Raw genomic sequence first — 20,629 nt, forward strand, 5'->3', positions numbered from 1 at the left:
AGACTATAATGTATTCAGGCCCTAGCTAATGTGAAGTAATTTGTATCAGCGGGACTGGCCACAGGGCAGAGTCATGATGATTACCATCATCGAGTAGTGTCCTTTATTGCATTGAGAGGTCTAAAGCACTCTCCAACCCGCCTACCCCGGCTCACAGTGCAGGTCCGACCGGGAAAAAATCCACCCCGGAAAGCGGCGGCCTACTGAGTGCGCGAAAGCCGGGACCCACAGTGTTGGCAGTCGCCGGAAAAGAGATCCAGCGGCTCAGTTTCCCTCGTGCGGGGGTGCCGCAACCTGGAGGTCCCGCCGCGGCTCCCCGGCGCAGAAAGGTGTGAAGGTGTCTGCTACCCGCGGCGGTGGCTCAAAGCCCATATACCAGACCAGAGACCCGCAGCGCAGGAAAACGCAGAGGGTGAGATCCAGCCGGTCCGGCCCCATCGCGCGGTGACACGATTACCCAAGGGTGCCGCCGTGACCTCCTGAACCATAGCGGTAAGGAGGAAACTACCGCTTGCGGCAGCAGGGGAGATTGATGACCTGAAAGTCAGCTGTGGTGAGGCGGGAGGGCGTGATCTTTGGAAGCAGCACACAGCACGTCCGCTGCAAGTAAGCCAATGGCGGCGGCGCGCTCTTGACTACTGCAGCTTCCCTCTGCCTGCCTCTTTGGTGCTATTACTGCCGCACGCACCCTGGTCGGCAGCAACCTAACTCTGCATAGTTTGTGACTCATCGTGGAATTGAAGTGAAACACCCCCAAGGGGGCTCTGTAAGAGCCGTGAAAGACTTTTGGCCCTACTATTGGGGAAATTCATACCTGCCTGCTGCCGCCGCCATCAACGTCTTCCCTCCCGCCGCCGCACGAGGTCTTATTTGTGGGCTTAAAAACCTATTTTTCCAAACCCACACGAGTAAAAAAACCTATTCAACCAAAGCCGTGAGACTTATGGCAAATTGAAATTTGCCATTAAAACTAAGATCATGGGTGACAATCAACTAGCTAGGCGTAATTACCTCAAAGCCAAAACCCTGGCCAAACAATCCTGGGATTACAACCACTGGCTAGAGCTCCTAGCTGCCAGTAAACTCAAAAATACGACTAAGTTCTAGCATATTGTAAAGTGGGGTAACTCACTGAAAGCACAGGTTCCCACTAATCATGTTCTTCTCGAACTATGGGTAGAGCATTTTGTGTCCCAGTTTTCAGGTTCTAACGTGATTGATGAAATTATCCCTCATAAGTTCTGTGATATGACTAACACGCAGAACCTTATATTTGATTGCAGCGAGGTTGAAGCAGCGTTAAACCAGATACCCTGTGGAAAGGCACCTGGTATGGATTGTGTCCCGGCGGACCTTTTCAAATTCGACCGAGGAAACTGGGTACCATATATTGCCTTTTTGGCTACCGCCATAGCCAGGGGGGCTGCTATCCCCGAATCTTGGAAAGGCGCAGAAATACTGCCTATATTTAAGAAGGGTGACCGTTCATGCCCTGGGAATTATCGCCCGATTAGTCTGATCGACTCGATCCAAAAAATCATGCTAGGATGGTTTTAGCTAAAATTCTGATTTGGATCGAGCAGGAGGAGATTTTATCCCCCCTTCAGGCTGGGTTTAGATCACGCATCAGTACCATCGACCAGGTTTTTAGGTTTCAACTGATCGTGTGGAAAACGGTTTACCTGGGCGGTGGCACTTTGTATGCCGCTTTTGTTGATCTTAAGTCAGCCTTTGACCTAGTCCCCAGGTCTAAACTATGGGGGGTTCTAGGTAGATTAGGGATGCCCCCTGATCCTTTGAATATTGTGATCAGGCTACACGATGCGAATTTTGCACGGGGAAGATGGGGGAATCAAGGGCAGGTCACTGATAGATTTGCAGTAACACAGGGTGTCAGGCAAGGGTGCGTCTTAGCGCCAACCCTGTTTTTGTTGTTCATCAACAGGGTTGTGCAGTATTTTTTACCTATTTCAACAGACGCCCCTTCCCTAGGTGGAAACAAGTTTCCGTTACTTATGTTTGCGGATGATACCCTTCTATTATCGCAGACGCAGATGGGTTTACAAGCGGCTTTAAATAAGTTTGATGAATTTTGCCGTGATCATGACCTTCAAGTCAATGTCTCAAAAACAAAGCTTATGGTTTTTAACAAGGGTAGACTAGTGGCAGGTCACGTTAAGATGAACAATGAGAAGCTGGAACAAACTAACGTTATGACCTATTTGGGTATTGTCCTTGAAAGCAAACTGAGTTGGAAGCCCCAAATTGACACTCTATCTTTAAAGTTTGCACAGTTATCCGGGTGCTTGGCCAAAGAGGTGAGTCTGTCTCAGACCAAGAGGATAGGTCCCGCCATGAAGATCTATAACACTAGGATCATCTCGGCGATTCTTTATGGCGCGGACCTTTGGGGGTTTGCCGACCTTTCTTCTTTGGTTAAAGCCCAAAATAAATTTCTAAGGAAAATTACTGGTCTTCCTAGTTCAAGTCCCGTGAAACCACTATTATTGGATCTTGGGTGTCACTCAATAGATGATATTGCCCGGTTTAAACCAGTGGCGCTATGGAGAAGAATCTGGACCACACCAGAACTAGCACCATATGCCAAGGCCATCCAGGATGTCCGTTCCATTTTGTGTTCGGGAAACCTGGTATGGTTTAAACAAGTTAGATTGCTCCTGGAGTCTATGGGCTTGGGAATTCTGTGGTCTAATCCCGCTAACAATCCCTTCCCCTCTAAAAAATTACTTAAAAGTCTATATTGGTCTCATATTCAGCAGAAACATTTTAGTCAATATTCGGCTACCTCTCTGACCGGTATGTTTCTGTTGTGTAAAAGTGACCCCTTACTGGAAGAATATTGGGATATTATCTGCAAGCCCAGTGACAGGAAACTATCATCAGCTAAGGGTCGGCTCCCTACCAATTAGATCATTTACTAAAAATTGGAAGGGGGCGGAGTCCGAATCTTGTCATTGGTGTATTAATCGCAGAGAAACAACTGGACATATATTCTTCGAATGCCCTGCCTATACAGTTCCTCGGGCGAAATGGCTTAAACCAATTTGCCGTAACATGGGCATCAGAGTGGGGTCAGTGGCCCCAAGACTACTGAGACACGATACGAGTAAACCCATTGTAATTGCTGTGGCCAAATTTTTAGGTTGGGTTTGGATTATAAGAGCAAGGTCATCCTGCTAGTAATGTGTCCTGTTTTTATTCAGTTTTTTTTTACCCTCACTGTATTGATTTTAATTTTATTTATAACTACGGAATTTTAATGCTTGGTCTTAATGTAAGTGTACTTTTTATTATATTTTAATCTCTGTTCAAATGTCTTTTATGATGAATTTAATCGAAATAAAGACTTATTGATTGATTGATTGGTTGGTTCTTAACCTTTTGACTTCTGTGGACCCCCACTTAACCATTACTGGAATCCAGAGACCCCACAATGAATAATTATTGGAGTCCGGAGATCCCCATTGGGTCATTACTGGAAACCTGGGTTCCCGGCCTAAGTAATTTAGAGGATTTGAACCACAAAACAATATACAAGTGATTAAATATTTTATCTAATTCACAAACAAATCTACAAAAATCATAATTTTAATGTGAAGGTTGGAGCTTTTCTAAATTCAATTAATGCCACCTATCATTCATACTATATAGTTTTATGCGCTTGCACTATCCCACCAACAAGTTTGAGGATACCAACTTAATTTTTTAGCCTCTAATTTAAAATTCCTTCACACAGGACGTTTTGAAATTTATGATTTACAACTGTGCTTGTTTATAGATATATAAACTTTATTAATCGGTTAATAATATTGAAATGTCTAAGCAGTCACAGACCCTCTGAGAATCTTTGCAGCTCGCATTTCAGACAAGCTACTCCGGCTTATGCCCCACTCAAATTCTGCACCATACAGTTCCCACATTCTCTACTACATATCACCACAAAAAAAGCAGTATCAAATAGGGCATCAGTGTAAAGCTGTACCAGGTAGTATAACACAGAACATTTGTAATATACAAGCAACCAAACACAAGTTCCAGTGCACCCTCAAACTATTAGGCTGCACGCTCTTTGTAACAGACAAGGTACACTCACACTGTACCCGTTTCATAAACAGTATACCATCTTAAAGCACCATACAATATACTTCACAGACTGTGAGAATGGGTACTAGAGGGTGACCTCATACCAGAGTCAGGTCGGCCGTCAGAGCTCCGAAATTCTTGCATTCTCTGCTCTAGTTTCTTTTGTCTCCGTCTTTTCATCACCACCTCAGGGTTCGAAATTGTGCGGGTGAAACTAGTTTCAGGCATATCCTTGTATACTTCTGCTGCAAGCCGCGAATTCTCTCTGGGAAAACAAATGGCAATGGAAACATGTTTAATACTTGCTGTCATTTATTTTAGATTTCACGCAACTGATGTTCATCAAAACACAAAAAATAAACAGGGAACTGCATTTCTAAAAGGAAATTCAGACAAAGATGTAAAGGAAGTCATCGCAAGCGAAACTTATGTTTAAATTTGAAGATCTCCGAAATTATTCCATTTCCAGTCTGCAAATGTAATTTTAACAAAAGTTGGAAGACCATGCACAGGCAGGCTGCCGACATTAGACAATCATTCGTTAAAAAATGGTGAATGCTGCCCTAAATTTGAAGTCATTTATACTGCATACCAAATTCAGCCAACACAGAATGGGGAAGGTCGTCATATACACAGGGAAGATACATTCGCAGAAAAAAACGTGCTAGTATTCACAACACAATTATGTCACTGGGAGAAAATTCGTTTAAAGGAACACTGAATATTTAAATGCGCACACCTACAAAAATGCACTATTACTTGATTTCTAAGCACTCTCATCGGCAATTCGTGGGGGAAAACGGTGCAGGCCTGTTTTGTAAGGCCGCTATTAGCCCATCTTTTAGTGGTATAAAACACCTAATAATTATCGACAAAACTCCATACCGTCCTAAAGGTTGTAGCTGCTAGAACAAACAATGGAAATGTAATCAGGCCACGCTTATAAATTAAAGTGCCTTTTAAGATAACGATGCCTTAGGCACGTAAACCATCCATCATACATGCACTCTATCGCTCATCCTTGGACTCATGCATCTATTCGTCCGCCCACTGACTCATTCTCGCATTCACCCACTTACTCAACCACAACGCACACAAACTCAGCAACATAAGCAGTATAAATTAAAATAAAATAAGAAAACATGCTGCTGCAGAAACATGTGGGACATATGCTTGCAAAAACAAACGTGTACAGTTGTTTTAAAGCTCCAGCACGACCACCGCATTTATAACTAATGTGTTGGTAATCTTACAATTTAAAAAGAATTAAATACTACTGCTAATTCCCCTCCACCAAATTGCTTACAAATTTTTTTCCCACGGGGATGGTTAAAGAGGGTAAATCGACAGCAAAATCTTTGCCCACAAAGGTGATCTGTGAGAGGTCATGTAACAAGATACATGTCTGCAGTTTTGCGCAGGGGGCAATAATAAATCAGCCTTTAAGCCTACTGACATGAACATGTGTTTCATAATAAATGGGGCCTACATTCAATGTAATAATTCTTCGTAAAAAGAATAAAAAATCAGAACTAAGGCATCTGAAAAAAAGTTTCCCAATTGACCAACTAGGTCTTTATCATTTATGCACCTCCACAACCAACTCAGCCCTACTGTATTGTGCATAAGCTTTCCCACAAGTCAAACTTTAGCTATATCGTAATAAATGTACTCATATGTTAATAATCACAGGTGTCAAAACAACATAAAATCTCTCTTAAGAGGGCCTAATAAGCTTTAGCATGCATATCTTCTCCCCACAAGAGTTGTTCTACTGGTTCATCAGCACCAAAACATGAAGCATTGAGCGCCCTTATAACACATCAATCTTTAAGCACTGGCAAAAGCAATCTTTTATAACCGTCCCTATAGGCGTCCCATAGTAATGATGTATACAATATATAAATCGCCTCTAGCTCTGAAAAACCTCACCGATTTTTTTCCAGTTAGGGTTTTTTGTCAGACATCATTGTCATCCAATAGTGGCAACTGACCCAAATGAAATAACAAGGACTTAAATCTGGGCCAGGAAGGTTTGAAAGATAACGTTGTCTTGGGGCATACTTCCAGTAGCCTGAATGCTGTTAAGCGGAGGTTTTCCAACCCATACTAAACGGAGACACAGACGCACACACATTCAACCAATGTACATAAATAAGCATCATTTTACTTAGTTGAAAAGGTGTTTTCCAACCCAAATTATTATCGTCAACATGTCTACTCTTAGCCTCAATGAAATAGTGCAAAAAAGATGCCTGGATTGAACAGAATGTTACTAGAGCAGAAAATATTGCACGCCACTGATTTACTAGGCAATCGACCCAATACCAGAGTCAAGAGTTGGAGGGGATTAGACCATTTCTCACATTGGTCCGGCCTACAAAAGTCTGCGGCTGCAAATAGAATACGAGCTGAAGCAAACCACCTGCCCACACCATATATAAGAACTTATTCTCTATAAGCTTCAATTTGTGGTTGAAAAGTCCGGTCATCATAATTGCAATTAATAGCTGTGATAACTTTATTATAGCAAATGTTTTAGATTTGAAAGTCCCAAAGAGAGGAGGAACCAAACATAATATATGTAGTCATGAACTCACCAGGCTTCCACAACTAATTCTCCAAGTAAAACAAGAGAGAGTATAAAGGGAGTGGTGCGCGCGCGGCCGTCACGCGACAGTGATCGCGATCAAGTGTGCTGCGAGCGATGCACTTAATGAGCATGAGGAATGCCATATGGTGCCTCTGCTCAAGCGCGCGCCCGCGCACAAGCACTGCAAGCTGTAGCCGGTGGTAGCATTTTTTGAAGCCCTTACTTAAAGCCTGGGTCAGGCGAGACCTAAAAATTACTCCTGTTTCCAAGCATTTAGTTGTATTTGTTTTCGGTACTTAAAATGTACCGGAAGAAGAGGTGTGGCACCGCGGCCAGGGCGACTGACTCCGGAATCTAGGGATCACCGTTCGATCCCAGGCGCCGGCGGCAGATTAGCCCAGCACCATGAGACTCTGGGCAATAGCTTGCTTAATCTTCCCGACGGCCCCCAGCGTCTAGAGACCCTTACGGGTGAATGTTCGAGCTTTACAAATGTGGATTATTATTACGGCGGTTGTCTTGCTGCTGGACTCCAAGTTTAAATCAGGGGGATGAACTCTATATGATAACATTCACTCAGTATCACCTCAATTGCTATGTCTAATTTCCAAATGCAAAGCTTGTTCTAGAACTTGTTTTGAAATCAGAAGATATTTGTTGTGAATAGGGAATCTACATCGAAGTGCTCTAAAAGGAAATTTAACACTTCAAACCTACGATTGGCTTCTTCTTCTATTGGCTCCAACGAGGAGCGTGGGAAACATTTAGCACTATGGAGATTTTTATTGATTCGTCAATTATTTGTTTCTAACTCGCAGTGGAGGATTGAATACCGTATTCTTCTCCTTAATGCTACATGCTTATGCAGACAGAAATAGTGGTCTCTGCAGAAGCAGTTGTCAGATGCTGAATCCAATTTAATATTATTCCTTTTGTGAAAGCATGGAGGTAGGCATCATCAATGATGCAGACTTAAAAAAATAATAATCATGGGAATGAATACTAGGGAGCAATTGGGTGAAAGACAGCGTAATGCCTAAACTCTTACAGTCATTGAGAAAATGTGCACACAGGTCTTACAGTCCTTGCTGTCACTAAATCCTAGCCATCTAACGTCCATTGGCATTGATACTCATAACTTTTAATTTAAGCTACGATCAACTTAACAGCCATGTTAGCAGCTTCTCAGTGATCTGAAACCGGTGAGGTATTAAGCAGTTCGAATAATTTACAACATGTCAAATGTTTTTCACTTCTCTCACAAGACCTCTGGCACAAACAATCCATGTTAGGAGTGCCTCCATATGTATGGAAACTTTTGTGAGGCATTTACCATATATAAAATCAGTATTATCCGCTTATTCACTGCAGCACAATTTAGATATTTTGGCTAATACAGATGGCGTACCTTACACTTCTTATTTAAGTACTGAAATATAAAAAGGCAAAGCAATATCCAAAACCTACAAAGAAACAACGCATGAAAAATAAAGAAAAAACCCTAAGTTATCCAAATGTACATATATACAAATATATATATATATATATATATATATATATATATATATATAGCAAGCACTGGAAACGTGTGGCAGTCTTGCAAAGATATTGCACATAGTGCATCACTGCTTTGTAGGCCTGGGTGAAATTTCAATTAAGCTCATGTAATTAACGCATTTTTGGGAATTTCACTTTATACTGGTTATGTAAAATTCCTAAAACTATGCCATTACGCCACATCGATAATTATACCACCTTCGCAGCAAAATAGCTTGAACCCAAAACGAAAGACCAGAAAGAGAGCAGCTGTCCTTCGTGGCACTTGTGTTTTTGCTCCTATTTTTAGTGCGAAATACATCCTGGTGTCCAAAATGGAGGCAAGAACACAGCTAAATGCCAGATTTGCATTTTGTGTAATTATGTATAATTGCCACAAAATGTTGCTTAATTACACAAACGCAAATTACACTAATTTTACACACCCCTAGTTTTAAAGTTTCAACATAGCTGCCAAGTTTAGAAGTAACATGTTGGCGATCTTAGTGATAAAAGGAATGATACACTACGCACAATACCATTCGAAGATGGCCACTTAGAAAACACTGCAATGGATGGCCATCTTTTATAGTGTATCACTAATATAAGGACACAGAGAGGCTAAAATAATGCTTCTAAACATGATATGTTATATTGATTTGTATAGCGCAAGCAAGTGTTCTGGTAGGGCTGTTGGGGGAACTGTAGAATGTTTTATTACAAAAGGACAGAAATGAATGGAAATATAAAAAAGGAAAACTAAATGTTTGGTCATCAGCCCATATACTGAAGCGCATTCATTTTCAGGGGGATGTGCATGTGTGATCAAAGTAAAATGTCATCACTAACAGGACAATAGTGCCGCTGGCATAAACTGACAAACCCAATGCCCTATGCAATATGCACTCATGGGGAGGAGAATGTGAATGAGGAGTGAGACTAGCACGGAATAACGGTGCAAGTCTTCTACACTCCGGATTTGGAAAGAAAGAATAAGTTACTTTCTTTCGGCAATGCCTTATCTGGTCTAGATTAAAACTTAGCACAGATTCCTTACCTTTAAATGTCCAGGCGTCAGACTGGATCTGGAAGATTTTTAGTGAGCAGTATCCCTGAGCCCCGGTAGGTGTCTTCGCTCGGCAACGCATGCGTCGTCCATGCCAGAAGTGACTACCATAGCACCTATATAGACGCCACCTAGGTGCGCTGAATTCAGTTTCTTTTAACGACTGTAACCGCCAAAAGCGCAGAACTATGAAGAACACTGCCCAATGGTGTGAAAAACTAGGGCTCTGAAAGGTATCAACTCTGTCCCTAGAAATCAGTTAGCAGAGCAGGAAGGATGGATGGGTGGGTCGGTAAGGAATCTGCGGCTAGATGTAGTCTACCAGATAAGGCATTACCAAAGGTAAGTAACTTGTTTATCTGAAGGAGACATCTAGCCGCAGATTCCTTACCTTTGAATAGATACCCAAGCAATACCATCCCTGGAGAAGGATCTGTGAACCAACTTCAGACTTGGAAGTTCTGCAGGACCTAGTGACAAAGTGCCCAGCCCTACAGATTGGACTGTCCAGACAGTAATATTTGGTGAACATGCACAGGGAACCCCAACTGGCTGCCTGGCAGATGTCCAGGACAGGAACTCTATGAGCTAACGCAGAGGTCTCAGCTTTAGCTCTGGTGGAATGTGCTCACAAACCTACTAGAGGTTGCTTCTAGGCCAATGCTTAGGTCCACATCTGCACAGCCTGGCCTTTCTTCGCACCAACATGCCCCACGAAGAGTTGGTCATCCGCCAAGAACTCGTGTGTGCAGACAAGGTAGAACGAAAACGCCCTTTTTGAGTGTGATGGATTTGCCTAAGTGAAATTGGGGAACCACTTTCGGTAGAAAGGAGGCCCTTGTGCGAAGCACCAGTTTGTCAGGATAGGCTGATAAGTAAGGTATTGCAGATGAAAAGGCCTACAGCTCACTTACTCTAAGGGCAGATGTAATAGCCACAAGAATTGTTAGAAGCATGAGGGGGCAATTATCAAAAGGAGCACGCATCAAGATAGTTAACAACATATTAAGGTCCCACTGAGGGATGATAAATGGCTAAGGAGGGAAGAAATGAACAAAACATTTTAGAAACCTATGTACAATAGGGGATATGAACAGACAGGGTTGATCAGGCAACTGTAAAAAGAGCACACCAGTATCCCTTAAGAGTGTCCAGAGCCTTGCTGGGCAAGGGAAATAATTAAGTGTAGAACTTCAGAAAGGGGACCGATGTCTTTCAAAACACCATGCAACAAATATTTTCCAACGGCAGGCTTATACTGTCTTGATGGGCGGACGCCTAGCTGCCAAGATGATGTTACAGACTTCGAGAGGAAGGTCAAAGGCTGTCAACTGGCACCACTCAATCTCCACAAGAATGCAGAGACTGGAGAGATTAGGGTGACAGACCCTCCCCTGCTGCTGCGACAGAAGATCCTCCCGAAGGGGCAGTCTGATAGAAGGATAGATGGCTATGCTCAGTAGCTTGGGATACCAGACTCTCCGTGCCCAACCCAGAGCCACAAGGATGACTTGGCCCGGCCATTCTTGATCTTCTTGAGAACTCTGGGCAGGAGTGGTATGGGTGGAAAGGAATATAGGAGGCCTGTTCTCCACTCAAGATGAAAGCATCTCCAAGCGATATCCGCAGTGTGGGGTTTGGAACAACTCCCCAAAAGGAAATCAGTGAGGGCGTCATTGAACAGAAATAGTGGTTCTGAGGTGAGGACTCCCCTTTACTGCACCTCTGTCAAGACGTTAGCCTTGACTGCCACTGAGGTGAACTGAAGGTCGAGGACCTCAGACGCACTCAGTGGTCCAGCAACCCCTCCCATTCCGCCCGAGTCCTAACCCAAGGGAATAGGGCTGAGGCTCCAATCTAGGAAGCAAGGCTTCTGCCTGCACCGGATACAGCGTCGGGCGACACCCTTTCGGCTACTATTTAGGTCTCGCCTAGCATTGCAGCGTGCATGCCATGCTCGCTCTGCGAGGGCTATTGTGATTGAGGAGATTTCAGAAGGGGACTTGAAGCCCCGCCCATCATTTTCATTGGCTTGCGTCATCATTTATGCTAAATTGTGGCCACCGATTGAAAATGAGGCTTCTTTGTTCCCGCCCTGTCTCCTTTTGGTACGGCCCATCCGGACTGGATCGTTTGCTTGTCGGCTGTCGTGAGGGTACTTCTTATATCTAGGAGACGTGTAGTGATGGATCATGTGTCAGAACAAGCAGCTGCCTTTCCGCAATGGCGAGCCCTTGTTTCCTTTGTAGTTCAGTTTGTTTACCAAATCTCAGTGTGAATAAAAAATGTTTCAGCAAAGCAGCAAGTTAAAGCTTTGTTTTTGTGTTGCGGCCCTGCTTTCAGCCCCCTGCAAAAACAGGGTACGCTCCGCACGAGTATTCGCCGCTTGTTTTAAATGAGGCCGTGGGATCCTTTTGTGTTGACAATGGAGAGCGTCAACCATGGGGAGGACAGCCTTGGAGGGCGCTCCATAAGGATGCTGGAAGGGGTCTATGTGCAGCATGTGAAGGAGTGAGTGAGAGCGAGGACCGGCGCGTGGCAGGTGCAGGAGTTCAGGTGCTGAGAAGGCGGCAGAGAGGACGGGGACTCGGGCACGGTTAGTGCCTTTGTTTCACTGCTTCGGGGCTGTGTTCAACCTCTTACGGTTGTCGTTGGTGCTAATTAGATGCGGGTTACCGCAGGAAAGCAACCGTAAGTAGGACTCAGCCTACATGGGACGTGATCGCAGAGGGTTTAACGTGGGAAGGTGCTCGGGGTAAGATCGTCTTTCGACGGGGGCAGGTAGAGGGGTTCTCCTGGTAAGAGTTTGACCCAGAGAGAGGGAGCAGAGTAATATTTATTTATATGCTGGTAGAGTGCGACCCCAGAAAATGAGGGGGCATGAGGAGGGATAAGTGCTTTGAGAGCAGGGCTGTTCAGTTGGGGGAACTTTGCAACAGCGTCACTGCGGGTGTTGGGGGTGTGTGTTGGGGGGGTGTATGATGGAGGCATTTTCATCCTATTGTTTTTGGGTGCCCCATACAGGACATATTTTGGGGACCCGGCTTGTTCGGGTGAACGTTTTAATGTTATTAATCATTTCCTACTAATCTGAGCCTGCAAGATGCAAAACAAATAATGAGATAAACATTTACATTCTCAGAAACGAACTACAGAAACCAGCGGAGAAGTTGAGAGTGTCACTTTCTCAGGGAAGCTGTGCGCTTTGCCCATCCCTCAAAACATCTACGAATGGAATCCCTGCAGGGCATATTTTTGTGTTTTGTTTTTGGGAAGGGCTCTCATTGCACTATCCATAGTTTAACGTTGACCCCACGCTCCCTCTTACTCTTTCAGGGACTACTTGTAAAGGTCTCGCCTAAAACACCGCATGCGCTGTCCATTGCAAGATAGATTGTTAGCTTACGGGGATCTTAACGCCTGTCCGTTACTTGCTGTTGGCTTACGTCATTGTCACTCATTTACGTGCTTCTTATACATTGCTTCTCTGTGTCATCTTGTGTCCCTGGAGCATAAACACATTACTTTGTCCTTCCACAGCTCACTTTTTCAGGCACAACTCTTCTTTTTATTTAAAACCTCTGTGAGTGCATGTGTTTTCCATCTCAATTCTTCATGTATTCTACCCCCTCAACCTCCCACTCTGCTGCGCTCCAGGTTCCTCTATTAGCTATGTGCGTTTCACCAACATGCCCACGTTGTTTTCTCGCCTGTGTGCTCAACTCTGTTAAAATAAACAGTGCAATGTGTACTGCTTGTATTTGATGAAAAAAATTAAAATAAAGGGTCAACAAAATCGTTTTCGGAGGGTGGGGTGAGCTTGCTCCAACGTTGTGGCTACCCTGTCTTTCACTCAGGGGACCTACCTTGTGGTTGAATTTATTCTGGTCCTGAATAGTCATAATACCACACATTTAAAGAGACTTCCCTTATTTGAACTTGTGTAGATCAGCTGTATGAGTGCTGCCTCTGTTTACCAAATCCCCCATCTTTCTTTGCAGTATGTTTTATGTGTCTGTATGTGGGGGTCATTTGGCTTCTCTGTTTTGAGGCTTTGATGTGTTACAGTGCAACTAAGGTGAAACTTTGAGCTCCCCTCCCCAAGTTGTTAACACTGGTTTGTCGCATATCTGGACGTAAGTCAGGCAGCGGACATCATGGCTTCTAGCATCACTCAGAAGAGGGGACGTGGAATGCTCCGCATCCCACACCTGACGAAAAGGCGGTTAAGCATTTCCCAGCAAGGTGTGTGCCAAAGAAGTATGGCTTGGCCAGTGATTGCTGCTTTTCTTTTGTTGCACAACCATTTTTTCTGACTGTTTCTGCATTACACACATCAGACCGAGAACATTACCACTGAATTCTCTCTGTAGCCAATACCCATCTTGAGGTGTACATGGTTAGAAGACATTAATGCCAGGAAGATCACTATGTTTGATGTTTTCTTAAAGTGCTCTGTCTTCTGGAGACCAAGGTCTACAGCGAGCACAGAGTCAGTGCAGTATGCCATCTGTACTATGTAACGTAACATAAATAACTGGACTATGCAGATCTCAACAAATTGCGACTTTGATAGCTTCACCCCTGGGTCACCAGCTCTGGAAAAGGCTGTCCTAGTGTGAAATTGGCACTTTAGATTTCCAGGTGAACTAGATTAAAAATAAAAGTACACAAGAAATTAAAATTTCATGTTGGGGCAGTCTGATATCTGCTTGATGTATACATCTATAATGTTTCTTGAAGATTTGATTCATCCTGTCTTAGTCATGGGTTTAAGACCTTCTGATAACATTGTTAATTTTATTTATTAAATTACAGGCCTGCACTGTGTGAGCCGAATGAGCAGGAATCCTGTCAGACAGCTTCTAATTCATCAATGAAATCTGAGAAGTAAACAAGCATTGGCATAGCCAATAGGTCTCGCCTTTGGGACCTTATAAGTGTTTAGCCATGCAACAGTTGATGTTGTTGCACCAATGATATTGTGCTGCATAACTAAATACTTATAATGTCCCAAAAGCGAGACCTATTGGCTATGCCAATGCTGGTTAAAGAAGCAGCAAGTTTTGAGTCTTTTTGGATGAGGTGCGCCCCCAATTAGCCAAATCTCTATACATGAAGTTTAGATATGGTGTGCTACAAATAAACGTGAGCAAATCAAAATGGGTTAGTAACTATGACAGAAAAAGCAATGAGTTGTGCGTATGTCAAAGTGAAACTAAAGAAAATGATTTACACATACTATTTTTCTGTCCAGCATGATAAACCCAGGAACATATTCAATCAATTATTTTCAGTGTAAGCAGATATTTATTTAATGTAAGTCTCATAAGAGTTAAACCTGAGTTGACGTTTTAACAGTTTAAAATTATGTGTACTTATACCTGTGATTTTAGTAAGCCTTGCATATGCACTTTATGAACTAATGACGGTAGAAGAAAAAAATTTGATTTTGTATTTGCACTAAAAAAAAAAGTACCTGTAGCTTTCAGAGGATCATATAAGGAACTGCACCGAAAGATATAGACAATGGAAGATGAGGTTTGACACCGATTTAAGCTCTTCGTACAAATAAATTTATAAAACCACCAATGCCTACTTTTAATGTATATATTATATTGTATTTTTTATAGTGATATTGTGGTTAGGTCATACTATTGTCTTTTTTATTAATGCCCCCTACCTTGATGAATTGATATTAATTGAAGATAAAACTACACTGTACTTAGACAACCTGAAATGTGATTTTTACGATGTATCTTTTATGGTTTTAACTGAATCGAAATGTAGTAGAAGGTCTCGTTTGTGGACAAGCCGAGCAGGTCCCGCATGGGAAATGCCCTTGTACTGGTGGCAAGTTCCACTGGGTTACCTGGTTAGATACAGGTTTTTACGGTAGAGTTTGTACCTTAGTGTCTCTCAAGTAGGAACTCCTCTTAAAAGCAAACCGAGGAGGAGAAAGGTTCGCGTGATCAATATTCAACATACTCCAATGTTTGCAGATGGTCTGCTGAATCTTGTTAGACAGTGCATGAAACGTACTTACACATGTGAGTCTGGAAGTGGGGGGCTAGGCTTCTCGTATTTCCAGTAGTGCCTCTCGGTTGTTATTGGCAGGACGCTTCAAAGACTGATGTACAAGTCTGTGCGGGTACCTTCGTTCCTAAAGTTGTTGGGAGAGTAGTCCTGCATGTTCAGTGAATTTGTCTAGAGTGGAACAATTGCGTCTGACTCAAAGGAACTGAACATCAATTTCTCTGGTCGTCTATTAATGCAACACTAACTCAGCATATAGATTTGTGAAGTTTGCCAGTTATGTAGATGTATACGTGTGTTATCTCTCAGTGTGTGTCTCCATGTAGCACCAGGTAGACTGCCACCGGCCTTAGCGCAGTAAATGTGGTCATAATAGATCTGTTAACTCTGCATAATATGGGATGGTTATCCCGTTTTGAGCACTAACGTGATTATACTAGAAAAGTTACCGTTTTCTTGTAGTCGACATGTTATTACGCATTATACACCTCTCGAACACGATAGCCTATTTTTAATAGCTCGACTTAACGCAGACAGCTGAGGGTGTTCTGGTTTTTATTACCTACAGTGCATGCGATAATATGGGCTTGAAGTCATAATCTTCTTAGACACATATTTTAGAGCCGAGTTCAGAATAAGATCCATATCAGCGGCGATCTCAGAACCGCTGCATCTTCACAACTACTATTTTTATGCACAACTGGCAACGTGGTGGTTCCATTGACCTAGCGTCTTTGGAACATCATTTCCCATGAGCCATTGACACTTCAGTAGTTCTCTTCAAGCGAAGCGTTTTTGCATCTGCATTGACAAAATCTACAAGAGAAAGAACGGGTGGCATAGGGGAGATGTTATTTCGCAACCACCATATTTAAGACTTTATAGACACAGATCCCATAACATCCTCGAACCTAGATCTTGGGGTTTTCTTTGGAACTACATTTTCCATCATCATTGGTGTTTTTAGTAGATCTACAGAACACGATGCTTTCCTCAATTGGCACTTGCAAGGTCCATAGCATCAGCATTCCGCAAGTAAATTACCATTTTTATTAGTCCTGCCTAGACGAACACCACATTATCTTTTTCTGCATTAGTGACATTTCGCACGACGTTTATGCAGCACAATTACATCGAAAATTACAATTCCCAGCATCTGGGAAACTTGATATAGCGTCATAAGGTACATGCCGGAATTTCACTTATCTAATTTACAGGCATATAAATGGGACGGTTAGGTAAGTCGCCTTTGTGCCTGCTTTGCCGGTCTTGCCATGCTTTTGCATTACATAGTCACTGTCTGGCTTGGGCGTATTGGACTCTGAGATGACTCTTTAACACCTCAGGCCAGCATTGTTCGTACATAGTGACTATTCACTTTAATGATACCATCGCATTAAGCACCTTTACTGCATATATTTTTGAGGGTTCTTGTCGTTGCTTTGATGCTTTGTCTTTTGGGCTAAAACGTTGCCATGACAGTCCCTATTCATTTGCCACCGTGTTTTTAGATATAGACTGATTTGTTATAAACCCTTGGAAGTCACAACCAGACTTCTATATCTTTATAAGTCCGGTTTTTGTATCATTCCCTTTAGAGCGATGCCTCATGTCCTGAGTAGTGGCCAGGTGTGGTGAGGTTTTTTACCCGCACACTACGGGTAAGTCTCAATATGTTTAAAAGTTATTACACATTAATTGTGATGGGGAGATTGAGTATTTATTACCAGCTCCCGGCTACTTTTCACACTGCTATACCATTATCTTAACACGTTATTTGTCTTTTCACACAGGTTAAATCATGTACCTTGAAATGAAACAAGTGGTGCGATAAGTTGTATCTTTCCAGTTTTTCATTTACATTTCACGTTTGCATTATATTTTTGTTATCACACATATAACGCAGTAGCTTATACTTTTTAGGTCCTGAGGAAGGCTAGACACTCTGTAGGTCATAAATAGCTGAAACATGTAGACCGATCCTCTAAACTAGACAGTAGCAGTTTATTTTTTCCAAAACTGCCTTACCACTGTTTTTAACCTTGACACTAAGAGATATATAATAAAAAGTTTTCTACCTTAAGTAGCCAATTTTAAATTCACTTTTTCTATTCTTTTGTACTGCGCCATCACTGAATTATACACCACAGCGCATCTTCTTTTGAATTTTAGTATATCCTAGGAGATCCAGCAAAACATCCCTGCGCTCCTCCCTCACAGTGAGGGGGTTGCAGCCCTCGGCTGTACTAGGGGTTACAGCCGAGAGGAGATCCCAGATGATGAAGCATGTCACCTTTGGTGAGTGATGGGATTCAGTTTCCCCATTTGGGTTGCTCACATAAGGGGTTCACTTAGGCTTGTTTAGATACTAGGGAGCAGTGGAGGATACCGTTGGGCACCGAGTAATGCTGCAGACCTTCAGACAATTTAGTGTGTTTCATACAACATGCCAAACCACAGACATTCCAAGAATGGAGAAAACAAAACTTAACATTTTAGTGCTTGAAGCCAGGATATTAATAATCTAGTAGGGAAAATCAGGCTAACATCAAACTTGTTAGATTAAAATGTGACTGTTTTCTTCCCACCGTGACCAATGACAGACATAGCTGACATCAACCAAAGAGACTAGTGCTGGTTCACAAACCAACAGCATTTGTAATGTAACTCTGCTATGACTATATTCTTTGCCTAGTTTGTTAATATTTTTATTAACTCTTTATTGCCTTCTTTAATGGCTGCACAAGACTTCACTTATTGTGGCAGGGCCCACCCCTACAAAGACTGCAATAAAGAAAATAAACAGACGTAGCGCGTTAGACACCAGAGAAGCCCTAGCCCCACGCTTAAGGAAAGATATTAAAAATGGAGTCAACACAACTGCCTTATATAGGACTGTAACCTTAAGGTACGTAAAGTGTGAAGTGACCATTTTATGGACTTTATGAATTATCAGATGTTCTGTCGTGTAACAATATATAGCTTATTTCTAAAACTATTTCTGTTTTGTCTTGGTCTCTCATGTCATCTTGCGTCTTGTTTTCGGGATTACATATGTATTTCCTTGTAGACCATTGTATTGTATGATTTGTGAATCCGGTTTATAAGAAGGGTGACCGCTCGAAGCCCTCCAACTACAGACCCATTAGCCTGATTGATAGTGCTTAAAAGATCTTTGCCCGCACACTCCTTATGAAGATCCACATCTGGATAAGTGACAACAATATCCTGTCCCCTTTTCAAGTAGGGTTCAGACAGAAAACTAGCATTATTGACCAGGTTTTTTGCTTACTCCTATTGGCATGGAAACTGACTATAGGACAGGGAAACTTTTATGTAGCATTTATTGACTTAAGGTCTGCTTTTGACCTTGTCCCTAGATATAAGCTTTAGTGCGTCCTGAAGGAGATGGGCCTCCCCTCCGAGATCCTGGCATTGGTTGTTCGTCTTCATGAGGACAATTATGCAAGGGTTTTCTGGGGTAGCCAAGGCCAATTGACAGATCCAATCAGAGTCGATAGGGGGGTCCGACAGGGCTGTGTATTGGCTCCTACTCTCCTCGCTTTTTATAAATGGAGTTGTTCAGTATCTTAATGATATTCCTGCTGATGACCCTACTTTGGGGGGAGCTAAGATGGCAACTCTATTGTTTGCTAATGATACGTTGTTAGTCTCCAAAACCCCTAGAGGTCTGCAGCTGCTTCTAGATTGCTTCGAGGCTTTCTGTGCAATGAGAGGCTTAGAGGTTAATACCTCGAAGACCAAATTCCTAATGTTGAATCCCCACAAATCATTTAAAGGCAAGTTAACACTGGATGGGATTCACCTGGAGAGAGTGAACACCTTTGATTATTTGGGTGTCACTCTCTCTGAGGATTTGTCTTGGAAGCGCCATGTAACAATGCGGACTCTCCAGCATAGACAGACCACAGGGGTCTTGATTAAAGAGCATAGGACCTCCCGCAGCAAACCAGTAGCTGCCCACTCCATATATATGATCACAGGGCAGTGGGTTCAGCATTGTATGGGGCCGAACTTTGGGGCTTCGAAATATTGGACGGTCTTCTTACAACAGAGAACACATTTTTGAGAGCTTTATGTTCACTTCCTCAAGTACCCACCTTCACCCACTAAGATTGGATATGGGCAGATCTTCAATCGTGGAGAAAGCGAAGCTATGACCCCGACTCTTTCGGCTGCTCTTAAAATCCACTCCCGAGCTGCTACCATATGCTACTGCTCTTGCCGAAGCCAGTGCTCTTGATTGCTTTAAGAAAATTGTTTGGCTCACTAAAGTGAAGTCTCTACTTAATACTATTGGGATGGAGGGATCGTGGGACACACAAGACCCAGGTTATTGCCTAATAACGACCTGATTAAGAAACAATATTAGAATTGGTTGGCCCAGTCTTTTATTTTTCATTTGTCTTGGGGCCGCCTCACAATGGATTTTATGGAATTCAAACTCTCAGGTGTCTAAATATCTGGAGGTCATTACGATCCCGCAGGATAGGAAGCTCTAAATGCAATTCAGATTTGGCTCCCTCCCGGTGAATACTGGTACAACCTCCTGACAGCAGCCTTTCACAACATGCACTCCTGTCCAGGCTGTCCTCTTGTTGAGTCAATTAGCCCTATTTTCTTTGTGTGTCGTATGTACTATTCTACAAGAGACAAATGGCTAACTCCTGTTTGTGGGCGGCTTGGCACTTGTTGCCATCGTGAAGTGTTGGCATTTTAAAATTGGACTCTAGCCTTCTAGTTGCCTGCGCAGTTGCTAAGTTTCTCGGCAAAATGAGGATCATTAGAAGGTCTGGATTGAAAATGAAATTGTTTGTATTGATTTTAATTATCCTTTTAGTTTTTATTTAAATTATTTACATATCTCTTAGCTCTGGCTATAGCACCGTTTTTAGCATTGTGACTGCATGGCGGGTCATGCTGCCCAATTCCATCGCGGCATAGGCTCTTGCTGACAGCCCATTAGCGCCTTACGAGCCAATTTTAATCCGTTACATCAAGGTCTAGAACAATTAATGTCTTTCTGTCCCCTGATGAACAGATTTGAAATGTGAAACACGTGTTGGCCTCAAATCAAATAAAACTTTATTTGGTTTTGTAAAACCATAAAAGTCACATAAAAAGACAAAACAAAGTGAGTTTCAGGAGGCAACAGCTTGACAGGTTTAAAAACATGGGGACCCATTAAGGCCCTCCAAATCGAATCATTTAAAATTCAAAATCCTCAATCAGCCATAATAACCATCAATTCAGTTATATTTAAGTACATCAGT

The 20,629-nt window shown here is 42.7% G+C and overlaps 1 protein-coding gene across 16 annotated transcripts in view; it reads right to left on the bottom strand.

Annotated features, from left to right (window-relative positions):
* The window catches only part of AFDN (afadin, adherens junction formation factor), a 1,598,291-nt gene that overhangs the window by 1,356,062 nt on the left and 221,600 nt on the right, over positions 1–20,629 (bottom strand). For all 16 annotated transcript variants that reach the window (XM_085611917.1, XM_085611916.1, XM_085611915.1 and 13 more), the window contains exon 5: positions 4,209–4,369. In XM_085611917.1, coding sequence (XP_085468043.1) covers positions 4,209–4,369 — 161 coding nt within the window. The remainder of the gene's footprint in view (positions 1–4,208; positions 4,370–20,629) is intronic.

The sequence above is a fragment of the Triturus cristatus genome, chromosome 6, assembly GCF_964204655.1.
Source record: "Triturus cristatus chromosome 6, aTriCri1.1, whole genome shotgun sequence".
Lineage (NCBI taxonomy): Eukaryota > Metazoa > Chordata > Amphibia > Caudata > Salamandridae > Triturus > Triturus cristatus.